Source organism: Delphinus delphis, chromosome 12 (assembly GCF_949987515.2).
Source record: "Delphinus delphis chromosome 12, mDelDel1.2, whole genome shotgun sequence".
Classification (NCBI taxonomy): Eukaryota; Metazoa; Chordata; class Mammalia; order Artiodactyla; family Delphinidae; genus Delphinus; species Delphinus delphis.
In genome coordinates this window covers 8,400,724-8,417,797 of record NC_082694.2, presented here as the reverse complement: position 1 = coordinate 8,417,797, position 17,074 = coordinate 8,400,724, and the positions used below count along the sequence as shown (strand labels likewise).

The window sequence follows — 17,074 nt, the reverse complement described above, 5'->3', positions numbered from 1 at the left end:
CCATCAACAAAATGAAAAAGCAACCTAGTGAATCGGAGAAAATATTTCTAAATCGTATATCTGAGAAGGCATTAATACCCCAAATATATAAAGAACTCATACAATTCAACAGCAAAGAAACAAACAAAAAAATCCAGTTGAAAAATGGGCAGAGGATTTGATTAGACATTTTTTAAAGAAGACATATGGACGGCCAACAGGTACATGAAAAGATGCTCAACATCACTAATCATCAGAGAAATGCACATCAAAACCATAATGAGATAGGACCTCATACCTTTCAGGATGGCTATTATCAAAAAAACTAAAACTAATAAGTCTGTGAGGATGTGGACCAAAGGGAACCCTAGTGCACTGTTGGTGGGAATGTAAATTGCTGCAGCCACTGTGGAAACAGGATGGAGGTTGCTCAAAAAATTCAAATAGAACTACCACATGATCCAGCAATCCCACTTCTGGGTATTTATCCAAAGAAAACGAAAACACTCATTTGAAAACATATCTGCACCCCCATGTTCACCACAGCGTTATTTACAACGGCTAAGACGAGGAAGCCAATGTCCACGGCTAGACAGATGGATAAGGGTACTGCGGCATATATGTGCGTACAACAGAAGAAGGAAGCCTGCCATTTGCAACAACACGGATGGACCTAGAGGGGATTATGATAAGTGAAACAAGTCGGACAGAGAAAGACAAATACCTCACTGACATGCGGAATCTAAAAACAGAAACCAAACCTCCTCCCAGCTTATGCTGTCAGACTGCTGACTGCCTGGGGTTGGGGGGAGTACAGAATGGATGAATGAGGTCAAAAGGTACAAATTTCTGGTTATAAAATGAGTTAAGTCATGGGGACGTAATGTAATATACAGCATGGTGACTATAGTTAATAATACCGTAGTGCATATTTGACAGTAGCCAGGAGAGGAGATCCTGAAAGTTCTCACCAGGAGGAAAAGAAATTTGTAACTGTGGACAGTGACGGATGTTAACTGGACTTACTGTGGTCATCATTTTGCGATACTTATAAACCAATATCAAATCATTATATTATACCTCAAAAAAAAAAAAAAAAGCAAGCCGCTAAAGACTAACATTATAAAGTACTAAGTCGGAAACATTTTCTTGTCTTTCGTGTCTTTCAAAGTCTGTCTCCTGACCTGTCACGCTGTGTTTATTTGCTATTTCATACTGTGCTCCTTGAGGCACGGGGATACCTGAGGGGCATGTGTAGACACTCCCAAGTACCGGGGGCCTGGGCCTGCGACAGGGCGCTTGTGCGCAGCCCACCAGTGAAGGGCTTCCCCCGCCAGCCATTTGTGGAACCCATGGGTCAAGGGGTGAGGAAGTCCAGTTAGGCATTTCCCCTTCCCCAAGGCCAACTGGCAACCCCTTGCGGATTGGACTGCACTCTTCCCTGGAGGACCCCTCAGTACTGGGATTGGGGGTGGGGAGATGCCCATCCTGACCCCGACCCTCATTAGGCCTGTGCCTTGGCCCCTGGATGGGGATGCTGCACAGGGCTAGGAGTGCACAGGGGCCACGGGGCAGGCAGAACCTGTCCTGGGAAATGGGCAGGAGGTGGGACCGCGCAGGCTCCATCGTCCCATCACACTTCACTTACTAAACACAAATTCAAAAATAAAATGAAGAATTCCAAGATGGCAACTGCAAGCATTAAACTCCAAGTACAGAGCCCTCTGAGCAGGGGCCCTGTGGGGAAAATACTGCACAAACCTCATGCTGACTTCTTACTGGGAGACCCTGGAGCCACAGACCCAGGCTTCATTCCCGGCTCTGCCCTTTCTCACCTATGTGAACCTGGGGCAAGTCCCTTTAGGCACTATGAGCCTCAGTTTCCTCATCTGTAAAATGGGCATGATGATAATATTTGCTTCATAAAGTTGTAAGGACTTTATAAACAACTTAATATGTACAAAAACAGCATCCCTCATGGGGACATATATACGTGTTAACTGTTGTGAATGATTTTCTCCTAAATTTGGGACCATCCACGATGACTACAATCTTTGGCTTGTCACGCATTGTGTTTTCCTCTGTGGTCCAAGTTACTTTTGAAGATGCAGTAACAGGAGGGAATAAAAATCCTCAAAATTGGTTTAAAATTATGATTAAATTATTCCTGTGCTCAAAAATCTTCAAAAACGGCCAAACGGCCGAGCATTTGGGTCTGCTTCCTGACAAACGTCCTGCTCTCCGAGTACTTGAGCTGCCTGTCTCACTTCGTGCAACCCGCCTTTGTTCAGCTTGCTTCCCTCCTTTGGCGCCACCTCATCCCTGACCCTCTGATTACTCAAAAGTCCCTCCTCCTGAGGGCCCTGTTCCCAGCCTGTCTCCACCACAAAGTTCTCCTGCTCAATGCCACGGGAGCGCCAGCCGCTGGCTCTCATGGCGTCCCCTCCCGGGGCCCCGTCGTCCACGGTCCCCACTAGGCACTTCCGGATTCACGCCTCACCCCAGTCACAGCCTTACTAAACTCTCTGAGGCTGCCGGCTTCTAAAGTCAATGAACGATCCCACCCCTTCCAGCAAAGAATGGGGTTCACCCGTATTTAGCTTTTCTCACAGGCCCGGCCTCCAGCTTGCCTCTCCACACACACTCAGGGAAGATTTCCCGTTCGCCTACTTCCACATGCAGTGAGACGGACCTTAATTATCTATAACGTGGCAATAATAAGGATACTTCCCTCATTGGGCAGTGCTAAGGATTTAACTGAGTTAATAGGTGTCAAGTACTTACAAAGGTATCTGGCATACATAAAGTGCTCTATGAACGTTTGTTGAGGAAAGTCACATAGAACTCCTGCTCCGGGAACATTCTAGACCAGCAGACCTGCTGCCCACAAGTTCAGGGAGAGCCCTCCCTCCCGCCGTGCCCTCAGCCCCTCGGGTTTCCAGGCCTACCTTGCGTTTCCTCTTGGATTTTGGCAAAGCCTTTTCTGCGGGCGCATCGGATGCGTGGCTCGGCGGGGCGCTTTCAGTGTCCTTGGCCGCGGGAGCGCTCAGGACCCCCGGCTCCTGGGGCAGGTGTTCTGGGATCCTGGACAGGAGGGTCAGGTCAATTTTGACCCAGAGTGACCTGACCTCGTCACTGTCCTTCAACGGGGAGAGAAGTTCATTGCGGCCGAAGGGGACCAGTGTGTAGAACTGCTCTTCCAGCTCCTTGGCGATGTCGCTGGTGGTCCTGGCGTTGATAGAGCCCACAGGGGCCCGCGGGCCGCCACCGCTGATGCTGCTGGCAGCCTCCTTCAGCCTCGGGTCGTTCCCGGAGGCGGCAGTGGCCTTGGACAGAGGGTAGTCCTCTTGCTCCGACTCCAGGTCCGAGTCCGCGGAGGAGGACGACGAGGACGACTCGGTCTCGATGAACTCCTTGGATTTGGGGACGATCCGGCTCAGCCCCCGCGTGCGGCGCTTCTCGCCGGTTACGGCCGAGCGCAGCTCCTTGCGGTGGCTGGTCCTACTGTTGCTGCAGGGCCGGGGCTTGGGGGGCTCCGGGGGGATCCCCGCGCTCGCCCCCAGCGCGTCCGCGGCTGCGGGCTCCTCGGGCCGGTGGCCATTGTCGCCGGCGGAGGTCCTCTCGGTGCGCCGCGTGGGTTTCTTGCCCGCGGACCTCCGGGCAGGCGCGGGCGCGCTCTCGGCGGGCGCACCGGCCACCGTGGGCGGCGGGGCGGCGGCGGTCACGGCCACGGCCACGGCCGCGGGCGGGGACTTCTGCTTCACCCCTTTGCTCCCCGGGGCCTTGTTCGCGGTCCTCGGCCTCTGCTCCTCCTTGCAGGCGCTCTTGATGTCCTTGTCTCTCAGGCTGGTCGGGCAGACGTTGTCGGGAAGCTTCCCGCAGTCTGGCGCTTCGTCCTTCACCGGGGTGTAGTATTGATTGCTCTCGGGCCCGTGGCTTTCATTGTGGATCAGGATAGGAGGCTTGTGGGGATTAACTTTGTTTAGCCATTTATCCAGCTGCCACTTGTTAGAGGACGCTGGTTCGGCCTAAAAGCAGAAAACCAGCGACAAACAAATATCTTTTATGATGGGCTCACGTAAAAGGGGCCTGGCTGTTTTCCTCTCGACTTAGGGCAGACAATGGATGGGCTGGAAACAAGGAACATGGAAGCTGTAGGTGTGTGCAGCATCAGTGGGCACACAAGATGCAGAGATGCTGCCCGCTTCCTGGTCCCCGGCACTGAAATGCCGTTGCAGCAGTTGGAGGCCTATGCACTATGCTTCATTAGGACCCCTTTCCAACATTTCTGAGGGTTATACAATGTATATATTTTTATATTTATACAGACATACATAAACGTGAGAGTCCACAAAAGTTAACTGGGGTGTAGTTTGGAGACCCTGAGTGTTAAAGCACTCATTTTTTGGGAGACTTAAAATACGGGGAGGGGGGCAGAATTAAAAAAGGGGACTGAGTGGAAACTAAACTCCCAAAGAACTACCTGTGTGTGCCCAGTGCACTTTGATGGCTGGACTTGGTTTGTCCATCCTCAACCTGCATCCGTCACACTTTGCCCGAAATATTTCAGATGAGGAGGTGACAATGGAAACCTTTCCTGCAAGCAGTTTTGCTACCTTAAAGCAAATCCTGGACATTTCAGGTTTTAAACTCTGGCCCATAGATTGGCTCCGGGGGGTGGGTGGGTGGGCGGGGGCGGTGGTGGGGACTTGGGGAGGGCAGGTCAGTGAATGCCCTGTAACAGAATGTGAAATGTCATGTAGACGCATTTTTCGAGGAGAGGGACATAGCTTTCATTCATATCTCTAGGCAGCTACGTCTTATTCAAAGGTTAAGAACTGATGCTTTTACAGGGAGTAAATGTTGTTGATTTCTAATAAAAGTCCATTTATCCAGCATCTGTGATTATTAATAGAAAAGAGGTATATTGATAAGTATAGAACTTTAGCTAGAGTATTATCAATTTGTGAATATAGGTGAAATGGGGAAAATTTTTGAAGTGATTAAGGTGATGTATTTTTCCTTCCCTATGGTCTCTGCCCTACGAATTCATGGCTTCTGATGATCCAGGGGAAGACTAAATACCAGCCTAAAATAAAGAATCAGCTTAGCTTTGCACTTCAAACTTGATTGGTTAAAGCCCAGAGGAAGTCAGGCAACCTTGTAGGCGAAAACCACTGTTTTCTAACATAATAATTTCCTAAAGCTTCCTTTCATGTATCAAGATTTGGTTCTCAACAGTGAGGTTGGTATTAAGATCAGAACTTGGGGCATAGCCACGTGCAGCAAGGATCTTGGGGGAGGGGAGGGGAGGGGAGGGAGGGGAGGGCAGTAATATTAGACCCAAGGGTCCTGGCTGAGTCTGGAGGCATCTGGGGCACAGCTTAGGGAGATGGGAAGCCTTTAATGGGCCAGCAGGGCCTGGGGCCAAGATGAAGTGGCCACAGGGTGTGGGCACCAGGCACTGGAGCTGTGGCAGGGACCGTGGACATCCTGCTGGTTCCCCCAAAACAGATGAGACTGTCTACACTTCAGGGAACCACAGCGCAGGGTGTCCAGGGACTGGGAATGACAAGAGACCTTTCAGTGGAGGCCAGCATGGGGATTCCAGGCCCTTTCCTTGGCACCCTGAGGAAGGGGAGCCTCCCCCTGGGATACAGGTGTAGAAGGGGAATCTCTCATGACCCTGATAGGGAGTCTGCTGTGTGACTTAACTTTCTGCTTCATTTGCTTTCATGCCGTCCAAAGGACCAGGGCTCCCAAAGCAAGAGGCAAAAGAACAAAACGATACGTCTTTTTTTGCACCTCTGAGTTGTCCTGTGTAAATTCTGACCTCGCTTTAATTTGGCTTCTCCAGAGATAGGGGACAATGGAACCTGCAGAGCACACCTGACCTGGTCCATCCTGCGCCAGTGACGCAAGAGAGGAAGCAGGGCAGCAGGACCTCTTCTTCGCCAAGGGGAAGCTCTCGCCTGCCCTGAGATTAGCCGGGTGTGGTTGAAGGCTACTTTGGTGGCAAACACAGCTATGGCTCTGAGGCTGTCTCCTCCCCACCCCATTTCTCTCGGACCACCGGCGAGTCAGTGACTTCTGTGCCTCAGTTTCCCCAGATAAATGGGGCCCAGTCATATGAATGGATGCTGAAGCGGCCTTGCAGAAGGGGACACACACGGGGAGAGGGTGGACCATTTACGGCAGAGCCTGCCACTCACACTGGCCCCGGCACCACGTCTCACGCTAGCTCGCCCTCATCCCCAGCATCCTGGGCCTCCCACACCTCCCATCTCTTATGTGGGAGAACACAGACGTGCGCCTGGAGCTAAAACACAGCGGCTCACGGGGAGACTCCCACTAAAACTTCCTGGAGGGAGCGTTAACAGTGAAGGGAGAACTGAAGCACTTGAGTGCGGGCCCACTGCCTGATGTGCTCTAGGGACACTTTTTCTCCTCTTCACAGCTGAAGAAATGAGGCTGAGGGACCATTTTCAACACATCACTAAATCACATTCTCTTTCTCAAAGGATCTACAAGGACCTCCTCTTGCCCCTCAAACAAAAATCCAAATTCCTCGGGCATCCATCCCCTAACAGCCGTCTCTCCTTGCCAGAACACCTACAATGTGCTCCCACTTTATAGGCATCATCTAACTGAATCCATACAGGTAAGAAATACTGTCGCCCCTAGTTTGTAGATGGGGCTCAGAGAGGTTAAGTGAAATGCCCAAAGCTGCTACCAGGCACCACCAAGGCTAAACCCACATTTGTCTGGGCTTAAAGACCAGATTCTCTCCCCTGCTGCCTTGCCAGTCTCCCATTACTGTCTGGTGTAGCCTCACGAAAGAGGGACCTCGTTTCTTTTGAGAAATGTCAGTCTTCAACCTAAAATGATAGAATTAGATTAATTTTTGGAGACACCACTAACTCTCCAAATAACACCTGTGGCCTTCTGTTATCCTTAATGCATCACCTTTTGATGTCCACAGCCATTTCATGTATATAAATCTTGTGTCTTCAACAAAGCCCAACACTGCTTTCCAGCAGGGGCCAGGTCTCTGCTTCTTTGTATCCCTCGCAGGACCCGTAATAGGTTAGGGGGACAGCACGCTATGACTCTGCTCTTCCTAATAATGACTCACAATGAGCTGTCACTCCATTTGTATCACTTATTCCTCAGAACAGCGTCACAGATTAGACGGCATGGGATTATCCACCATTTCGGGGATGAAACAATTGTGGCCAAGGAAGCTCAAACAGCCAAGAATTAGGTGGCAGGGGAGGAGGGGGAACTCAGGGCTTGGGGTTCCTTTCCTGCCACGCTGCTGGCTCTGGTCCATTTCCTGAGCTGTCCATCAGGGTTTCTGCCCAGTGCATTTGATTGTTTCCTGGCTTGCTGCTTTGTATCTCCATCCAGGACTCTCCTCTCTGATCAATCTTCCCTCTGATCAGTGTATAAGCTCTCCACCGTGTACTTTAGTCTCTACTTCATCTATACCCTTCAGAGCACCCACGGCCACATACCCCACAGATGCCTAATTAAGGAGAAGCCTATTGAATCAATGAATAACTTGTATCGTGTACCTGCTGATTTTCAAGAACAATCTAGGGCAGCATTTTCCAAAATGTGCTTTGAGTTCATATATATCCCAATAAAGAAAAGTTTCCGTGGCTTTGAGTTCATATATCCCAATAAAGAAAAGTTTCCGTGGTCAGATACATTTGGGAAATGCCACAGTGGAGAACACCGTTTACATGAGCAAAATTAAGGGCTGAATGATGCCCTACGGTAAAGAAACAAGTGAAACCTACTTTATCCTGGATCTCCTCAAAATCCTGTGACCAGGCTCTTTCTTGTCCCTGCAGCATCCTTTACTTGGGGAACACCGGTCTAAGGAGCTCTGTGTGCTGGTGTAAACGTGTTAACTGAAGGGCGAGGCGCTTCCCCCTATGAAGCTCTGGCGTGAAAGGATGTCCCAGGCCAGGAAAGAAGATACAACTCAAATGAAAACAATTAGGCTGAGGAGAAGCAAGCAAACGTCAGGCCGCAGAGGGGGGATCTGCAGTGATGGAAATACTGTTTTCGGGGTCTCTTCCGTGCTAGCTTGCAGACAAGGGGTTAGACTATGGTGATTCATGTGAAATGCAGTGGCTTTCTACAGCCACGGCCATAAACAACAGCTCGTATGAAACTCAGGAGAGCCAAGTGGGTGTCCAGTGCTGGACGTTGAGGGGGAGAATGCAGGTGTCTTGGGATATCATGAGGGTCTCCTGCTTGATAATAGGAGGGTCTCAGGATATTTCCAGGAAGGAAAGGAGGGCCACAAATGTTCTGCTGCAAAGCAGCGTAAACAGGTCTTGACAACGGAATGTGAGGTGTGTGGCTATAAAGTGCTGGATTGTCCTGTGGGGGGGAAGGAAAAGGGGTCTCACTGCTCTCTTTAAGGGGTCCTGGGCTAGCTTGGCCAGAAGAAGGCAGAGATGCCGTGGAAACTCAGCAGGTAATGCTTCCCCTCTTCGCAACTTTCATTCTGCAAACTCACTGTATTTCTTTTTTAATTTTTCCGTGGAGACTCAGCAGGTAATGCTTCCCCTCTTCTCAACTTTCATTCTGCAAACTCACTGTATTTCTTTTCTAATTTTTTTCTTTTTTTTTTAATTTTTGGCCATGCCACACGGGTTCTGGGATCTTAGCTCCCTGACCAGGGATCACACCCGCGCCCTTGGCAGTGAAAATGCAGAGTCCCAACCACTGGACCACCAGGGAATTCCCTCATTGTATTTCTGAAGGGCGTGTCTCTCTAGTCACCTTGGGAAAAATGTTAAAAGAAACCTTACTTTTATTCCAAGGAATACATTCCTTTCCAGCAGAAAGAAGCCACCTGCAGTGTGGCTACATCTCTTGTCACTCCTGCACTCCCTCTGCATAGAGAAGCCAGGAGTTGAAAGCTACACGCGGCCTCAGGCAACTTAAACTTTGAGGCCTGTGTTACCAGGCTCCCCTCCTTCTCCTCAGCTAGGGGCCTCTGGTAGCTGCTGGAAGAAACAAGGAACGGCAAGTGCTTCCTTTCATCACCCAAGAGTTCAGGTCTTTGTGATTATCTCAGTGACATTTAGAGAGAATCTGCTTAAAGCCGTTTATAGCTGTACTTCTCCAAGGCTGCTTTCAGCCTCGCCTAGAAACTCCAGGAGTCACATTTCAGCGTGCAAATGAGACTCAACTTTCCTGAATTTAACCTTCAAAGTCACAAAGAGCCTGGGGTGGAGGTAACGTTCACAGACCCTAACGCTTTTAATCTACCGCCACTGTCCCCCCTGGCTCTTGCGATGTCCCTGGAACCCAGTTCTTTCTACTAAATATTCTGGAGTTTTTCAACAAATTAGAGCATAAAGCTGGCTCTGAAGAAGCCCGGTTAACGCCTCTGTTTTATTTAACTCCTGTATTTTTGTTTGTTTCAAATTACTCCCATTAGAATATCAGCTCTGTGAAGACAGGAACCTTCTCTGTCAGCTCATCGCTGTCTCTCAGGGCCAAGCATCATATCTGTGGCAGAGACTCAATAGATCTTCGTTGAAGGAACACTAAATGAGTGAATGAATGGATGAATGAATGAAATGATGAAGAAGGACAAATAATTTAGCTTCTGGGAAAAGTCAGGATTATATCAACATATGGCTTTTATAGGTTAATGTTGTCAAGGGCCTTCCCCTTAAATAGGGAGATAGGGATAGAAAGATAGATAGGGAAAGGGAGAGAGAGACAGAGAGAGACAGAGACACAGGTACACAAGCTGGAAACATGGGTCTTGCTGGCCCTTAAAGGTGCTCCTGGGGACTTCCCTGGGGGTCCAGTGGTTAAGACTCCACACTTCCACTTCAGGGGTCACAGGTTCGATCCCTGGTCAGGGAACTAAGATCTGCACGCATTGCCGTGTGGCCAAAAACAAAAACAAACAAAAAAAAACCAAAAACCTCTCACCGCCAAGGTCTGCATATGTGGGTTTGGTTTCATTTTTTTTTTTGGCGGTATGCAGGCCTCTCACTGCTGTGGCCTCTCCCGTTGCGGAGCACAGGCTCCGGACGCGCAGGCTTAGCGGCCATGGCTCACGGGCCCAGCTGCTCCGCGGCATGTGGGATCTTCCCGGACCGGGGCACGAACCCGTGTCCCCTGCATCGGCGGGCGGACTCTCAACCATTGCGCCACCAGGGAAGCCCTTGGTTTCATTTTAGAGCATATTTAGAAATTTGGGCCCAGAGTGGTACAGGAGGTTGTAGGTAAAAAGTCAAATCCTATGAGCCACAGTAGCATCAAATGTTTATACACTCGAGAAGCAGCATATTTTATTCCCTCTTTAGAAATCAAAGTCTACCCTTACAGATCCAGGGACTAGAGAAGGGTGCTCTCAGCCCTCTCTCAAGAATCCACGCTCTGAATTGCTATTAAATTTCCCCCTTTTTCCCCTTTAAAGTAGAAGTAGCAATGGCTTTTATTGGGACCTTATAATATTTTTATAGGAGGCACCTAAATCTTCCACACAGATACTCATCATAGCTATAAAAGTTTTCATTAGTATTTGTAAGTTGATGCTAATTTTCCTTTTTATATTTTTACAAAGAAAACAAAGGAGGTTTTATTCATATTTATAGCCCTTGTTCTCCTAATCTGTGATGAACTGAAAAAAGGTAAGATCCTAACCATGTCCAATCCACAAAACTCCTTTCCCCGTGATTTACGGGGGCTCACACTTCCAGGCAGGGAGCTGCCCTGTCTGCTTATTGCCTCGGCTGACCCTTAGGGAGACCCGATCCTCAGGTTATTTCCAGTCAGTGATGTTTACAGCATACTTGGAAAGTTCTGGACGTCAAGATAGAGAATTTGGGGACCATAAGAGATGAAGTTTCTAGACTTCAAAGGAAGCTCTGTGATTAGGAGCACTGTGAGGAGGGGCTGGGGGAAATGAGCCTAAACCAACCCCGGCAGGCTGCCAGGAGGTGGTGGCCTAGAGAGGTCACGGTGCCTCGCAGGCCAGTGTCATAGCACTGAGGCTGGAGGAGCAGGAGGTGTGTGAACCACACTCGGAGGAAGACTGACCTCGCTCACCGGGTCGGGGAGACGCAGGCAGGGGAGGCGCTCAGGGGCCGGCGTGTCCTTACCTCAGGGCTGGAGTAGTGGGGGGGTTTGCTGCCCTCACTCTCGCTGGAGCTGCTCTCGGTCTCTGAGTCAGATCCCGAGCTGCTCTCCGAGTCGCTGGAGGAACTGCTGCCGCTGCTGCTGCTGCCGCTGCTGCTGCCCTTGCTGGAGGGCACGGAGGCCCTGCAGTCGGCCTGCGGGAGGCCGGCACTGTCAGCCCACGAGGCCCCGGGAAGGGAAGGGGAGGAAAGCCAAGTGAGCAAACACGCATACACCACCGAGCGAGCTGTTGTTCCACCAGCCTGCGCATCTGTCAGCGTCACCTGAAGCTCCAGAGCCACCGTCAAGGTCAAAGCAGCCTCACAGTTAAAACAACGGATGCACAGAAATTAAATTGGGAGTGAAAGTTGGTGCCACTTGGTAATCAGGCCCTCGTCAGTGTGACTAGTTTGTGTGATCGTTTTAGAGGGGAAGGTGGTGTAACTGCAGAAGGACTGTTTCTAGTTTGCTCCTGTTTCTGGGAATGGCTTTTCAAATGCATTCCCGATTCCAATCACCGACAAAAAGGCAAGGAAATCTAAAATGCTTGAAATGTTTTGTAAAGAACGAAAATGTCTGTTTGCTTTATTTTAGGAAGTGGGCTGTGAGGAAGGGAACAGTGTCCTGCTCTGTGCTCTCACGGCCTGCTGGAAGGTTCCGGAGACAGCGGGACTGACAAAGTTGTCTTGCTTCCCACCTCTTCCTGCCCACAGAGGCGAGTCCTGTAGTCTTTACAGGAGCCGGCTTGCTGTATAAACAAGTAATTTTCCTTTGAGCCCTTTATTATAGAACTGAAGATCCCTCACTCACACATTTTAAAACATTTTAGACTTTAAAATTCAACCCCAGTACAGTGGCTTATAGCAATACTATTTGGAATTATACTCGATGTTCGTTCGTATCCCTGCTGAAATTTGCCAGAAACTTACATACTCAAATTATAGACTCAAAGAGAACAGGAAACACGGACACTTCTCATGGTAATTAATTAACCACAAAAATTCAAATCACACACATCCACCCAAACAGTGAGCCAAAAAGAAAGTTTCAATACTCACATAATAGTCAACATCTTCAAAGTCCTTTATTAATTGCATTGAAACACACCTGACTGTTTTTTTGAGGTCAAACTCTAAACCCAGAAAATGCAGTGACCACTTTTTAAATGTCGAGTCAGCAAATATCTGCTTGCCCCTTCCAGCCGGGACCACTGCTTCAACAGGATGAATGCGAGTGAAGGCCCAGGGCTGAGGGAGCTTGTCAGAGAGTTTATGGTCTCAAGTGCAAATCAGCCAGGACAAGGTAAAGGACCCTTTTCACCCGCCCCTTAAATCTTTGACAAATGCTTTGCTCAAGGACAGAGCCTCATAAATCCTCAGTGTTGGGGCAGGGATTGGGGGGGGGGGAATGTTTAAAACTCACTGGAACCTTGCTTCTCCCAGAGGAATGATAAGACAAGAAACTATCTTACAGGATGTACCTGAAAGTCAAAGCACTGTTTTGAACTGCAGGCTTAGGGAAAAATGGAGTTTGAACATAACCTTCCCTAGTGGTTTTTATTTCTTCTGCCAATGTCATGGTCCATACCTACTGTCTGACAAAATTCTTCAACGTCAGACAACATCTGCACCTTTACGCCTTGCCTAAGCTGCAACAATTCCTTTTCCAGCCTGCTGTTTGTTCTGGTGTTGAGTGAGGAATCCTGGATCTTTTTACAGAGGCTGGGAAGGGACGGTTAGTGATCAAAGGGTTGCAATATTTCTTTCTTCCCTTATGAACTAAAATCCATCTTTCCTGGCAGCTGAGTCGACATGGCTACTATCAATGGAGTCATTAAAAAAAAAAAAAGAAGGTTATTAGATTGTGACTGAACACGAACGGCTGGGATCCATGTTAACAGTGTGTCAGGAAGTCCCCCAAACACTGGGGGAAAACTCCAAAAACAAACAGATAGAAACCCACCCCAACCCAAACAAACCAACCGAAACGTAAAAACTCCCCAGAGCCAAGCAACACATGGTGGAGGAAAGAGGTCTGTCTCCCCGCCACACCCTGGAATGACATTTGCTGAAGACTAGGAAATTAAGGGAAATAAAGAGCATTTTGATTGGTTTTATATGATGGTCAAAGGCTTTGATCACCAAGCGGTACATTCTCCCACTTTCATTCCGACAACAAAGGACACTGAAGCCACTGCTGTGTGCACCTGGTTGCTGTGTTTGCGGCAGAGGCAGCAACGTGTGTGCAGTTCCCTGGGGCTTGCACCGCAAAGTGACTGTCTTTTGAAAAGCTGCACTTTAATTTCTGGGAAAACGGCCATTAAACAGTTCCTGTGCTGCCTTCCTTTTCTGACTGCTGTCCTATCGTAATGAGACCCACTAGCCCAGCAAGACAGAGTCTCTGATCTGAATTAGATTGGCAGAAAAGTCTCAGAGTTTTATGTTTTCCTTCCTTAAATTAGGAAATTGACTTAAAACGACAGTTTTACTGGCGTAATTATTATTTGTTTTTGAAACCGTCGGGAGAGCCAAGAATTTCAGGTTTTCTTCCTGCTTTGCTTTGAAGTGCTGTGAGGCCCCAGTCCTCTGGAGTCAGGGCCGAATACATTCATGTTTCAATGGTCCCGGTGGAGACAGTGTCGCTGGAAGCAATCCACGTCAAGGATGGGGGCAGGCTTGTGTGCAAGGGCTCTGGTGGTTCCAGTTGTGGGATCAAGATAACTACCCCTACCTGCAGAAAGCCTGCTCCATTAACTAGCCTTTTTGTGGGTCTCTGGGGGACAGCTGGTCATTCAGGACTCGGCACAATGACTGCTCTCGCCAGGAGAGCGTGCAGTTGCTTTGCCTCTGCTGGGGGAGCTGCAGCAGCCAGGGTGGCAGAATAAAGAAGCCGGGGATGGTCATCACTGCAGATGAGAACTAACAGAAGGATGGGCTCAGTGAAGCCAGGAAGGCTCTTTGGAGTCATGGAATCAAGAAGATGGAAAAAGACATATCAGACAGACCCTCCTGAAAGAAGACTTTAAACTTTATATATTTAAAATTGCCAAGTTTGGCGTGCTTACTAGTTGTCACGTTTCCATACCAAAGACGCTAGCAGTTCTTTCAACTTAATTTAAAAAGCAACTTTTTTCTGAAACGATAACATGGATTGACTTGACATGATGACACAGCATTGGACAAGTTTTAGGAGAGTTCTTGGACCCTCTGCTATTTGAGGAACATGGTGCCACTGTAAACGTGTGGGCATGAAAACATCACTGAGGTCGTGGAATAAAAGGCTTTGTGTCACCAAACTTAGCACAGTGCCTGGGAATAATAGGTATTCACCTGTGATTACGAAATGAAAGAATCAATAGAAAAAAGTCTATCACTAGGTTAATGAGTTAAAGGAAGAAGGATTTAACCTTTCAAAAAGGCTACAATCTTTCTTTTCCAATAAAAAAACACTTAAGGGGATTTCAGCCCCTCTTGTGCTTTTCCAATGTTAACAGCACTTCCTTGCACAGAATGTCTTTAAATGTACTCTAGATTTCATCTGCTATATAATATGAGCCCAGTTCTCCCCTGGATGGTTTATTTACTTCTGGTATTTTGATTTCATGACATGTTTTGCTGGTTTTGTGAGTGGCCAAGACCAAATCCACGTTTGGGAGAGTCCCAGCTTTATTCTAAATGATCTGCTTCCTGTGTTCCCTCCTTTGGCTGCAGTGACACATTCTTTTCCGAATCTGGCCTGGGCTGAATCTGAATACAGACAGTAAAAGAAGAGATCTGGAACCTAAATGCCTGCATCTTACAGGCATGGGTGCTCCTGCCAAGTATATTGTGGGGTCTGGGTAAATATCCAAAGTTGTTCATGAGCTTTGAACTAACAAGGAACTTGGAGGCAGGCTCTGCGCCTAGTGGGCACCGCGTGGATGGCCGTGATGCCCAACAGCCTGTGGGCAACGCCACTGGGATGGAAGAAAGGTTAATAATTTAGAAGAGGTCCCAGCTCCCTCTCATTCAATACTCCGGATGAACTCAACACATGCTTGATTTCTAAACTGTAATCGGTGCCCTGGCAATGGTGTTCCTTTATTGTTGGCATCTCTATTGATATGAACTGATCTAAAATTATAATCATGTAATGAGACACGAAAATGGAAAGCTGGCACAAGGAGGTTCGCTGATAGGACTGCTGGTCTTGTACTAAAAGTTTTTGTTAGCTCTGTAATACCTCCAGGAACAAGTCTTCTATTAAACACAGCTTTTGAAGCTCTTCATGGTCTGGCCTCAATCAAGTCTTCAGCCACACCTCATAGGGTGCACCCCCAAAGCTTGTCTATAATAAATTTCTCACCGTTTTGACAACCTGTGTGCCTCTGCATGCGCTATTTTCTATGCTACGAAGCCCTCTCTCCCTTCCTTCTCCTGGGACCTCCAACTCACTCTTCAGGACTTGGTTGCAAATATTACCCTATTCTGTAAAGTTTTTCTCAATTCCCCCAGGAAGAGTTAATATTTCCTCCCCTAAGCCCCTTAGCACATCACCTATTTTTCTTTTGTAGCCCTTACCACACTAAGGATAGGAATTATCTACTTTATCCTTGTATCCCCAGTGCTAGCAGGCGGTGCGGCATGAATAGGCTGTCAACAACGTTCAGCTGAATGAATGAAAGAAAAATGATTCTTGACACAGTAAGCCAATGCATTTTATTACACTATGAAATAGCCTACGAGATGTTCATATATTCACATATGTAGTTTTTCTGTTGCCTTGGGGCTGCCAAAGATTTCATAGAACAGATGACTTAGAGAGCTACTATCTATATCACTGGTTGAAAATCCAAAACCTACAGGGGTCAGGCAAGTAGCATAAATGAGTGAAGTGTCCAGTTATAAGAGAAACAAATGCCTAACACACGATGATAAAGACAGTGGACCGTTGGCTCCCCAGTGGGAAAGTGTCAAGCTGGACAGTCCTGACTGGTCTACTTCTTCCCCAGGCCAGCGGATCTCTGCCACGCGGAAATAAGAGCCAGTGTTACCAAATCCTTCAATTTTTTTTTTTCAGAGGAAGCCCCAAATCCTGATGTTTATATCAAATCTCCTGATTTTAAAATGCTAGTAACTAATTTGAGAATTTTTAACAATGAAAAGTTTCATTTTATTTTTTGCAATGAGACACATCTGTAGGTCAGATGAGGCCTGTGGGGTACCAGTTTGAGACTCGCTAATCTATGTCTTACTCTTACACCTTCTGAAAGCCTAAGGTGGTTCCATTTAGAAGAGACACAAAGAGACCACAACCAGGAGTTTCGCCTCTCTCAGGGATTCAGGTTCGCAGGGACAAACAAGAGGTTAGCCAAATACGCTTATTCTCTCAGCCCGCTTATTTAAACATCTAAAATTTTTAAAAAATTACTGATTCAACAAGAAAAATCTCAAATAAACGACCTAACCGTACACTTAAAGCAACTAGAGAAAGAAGAACAAAACCCAAAGTTAGTAGAAGGGAAGGAATAATAACGATCAGAGCAGAAATAACTGAAATAGAGACAAAGAAAACAATAGCAAAGATCAATGAAACTAAAAGCTGGTTCTTTGAGAAGATAAACAAAATTGATAAGCCTTTAGTCAGACTCATTAAGAAAAAAAGGAAGAGGACTCAAATCAATAAAATTAGAAATTAAAAAGAAGTTACAACGGACACCTCAGAAATACAAAGGATCATCAGAGACTACTACAAGCAACTATATATGCCAATAAAATGGACAACCTAGAAGGAATGGACAAATTCTTAGAAAGGTATGACCTTTCAAGACTGAACCAGGAAGAAAGAGAAAATATGAACAAACCAATCACAAGTACTGAAATAGAACTGTGATTAAAACTCTTCCAACAAACAAAAGCCTAGGACCAAATGGCTTCATAGGCAAATTCGATTA

General features: G+C 47.6%; 1 protein-coding gene across 1 annotated transcript in view; it reads right to left on the bottom strand.

Moving 5' to 3' along the window:
* Positions 1-17,074, bottom strand: part of AFF3 (ALF transcription elongation factor 3) — a 604,640-nt gene that overhangs the window by 34,895 nt on the left and 552,671 nt on the right. The window contains exons 13-14 of the mRNA XM_060027282.1: positions 11,127-11,313; positions 2,928-4,007 (exon numbers count right to left, since the gene is read on the bottom strand). Coding sequence (XP_059883265.1) covers positions 2,928-4,007; positions 11,127-11,313 — 1,267 coding nt within the window. The remainder of the gene's footprint in view (positions 1-2,927; positions 4,008-11,126; positions 11,314-17,074) is intronic.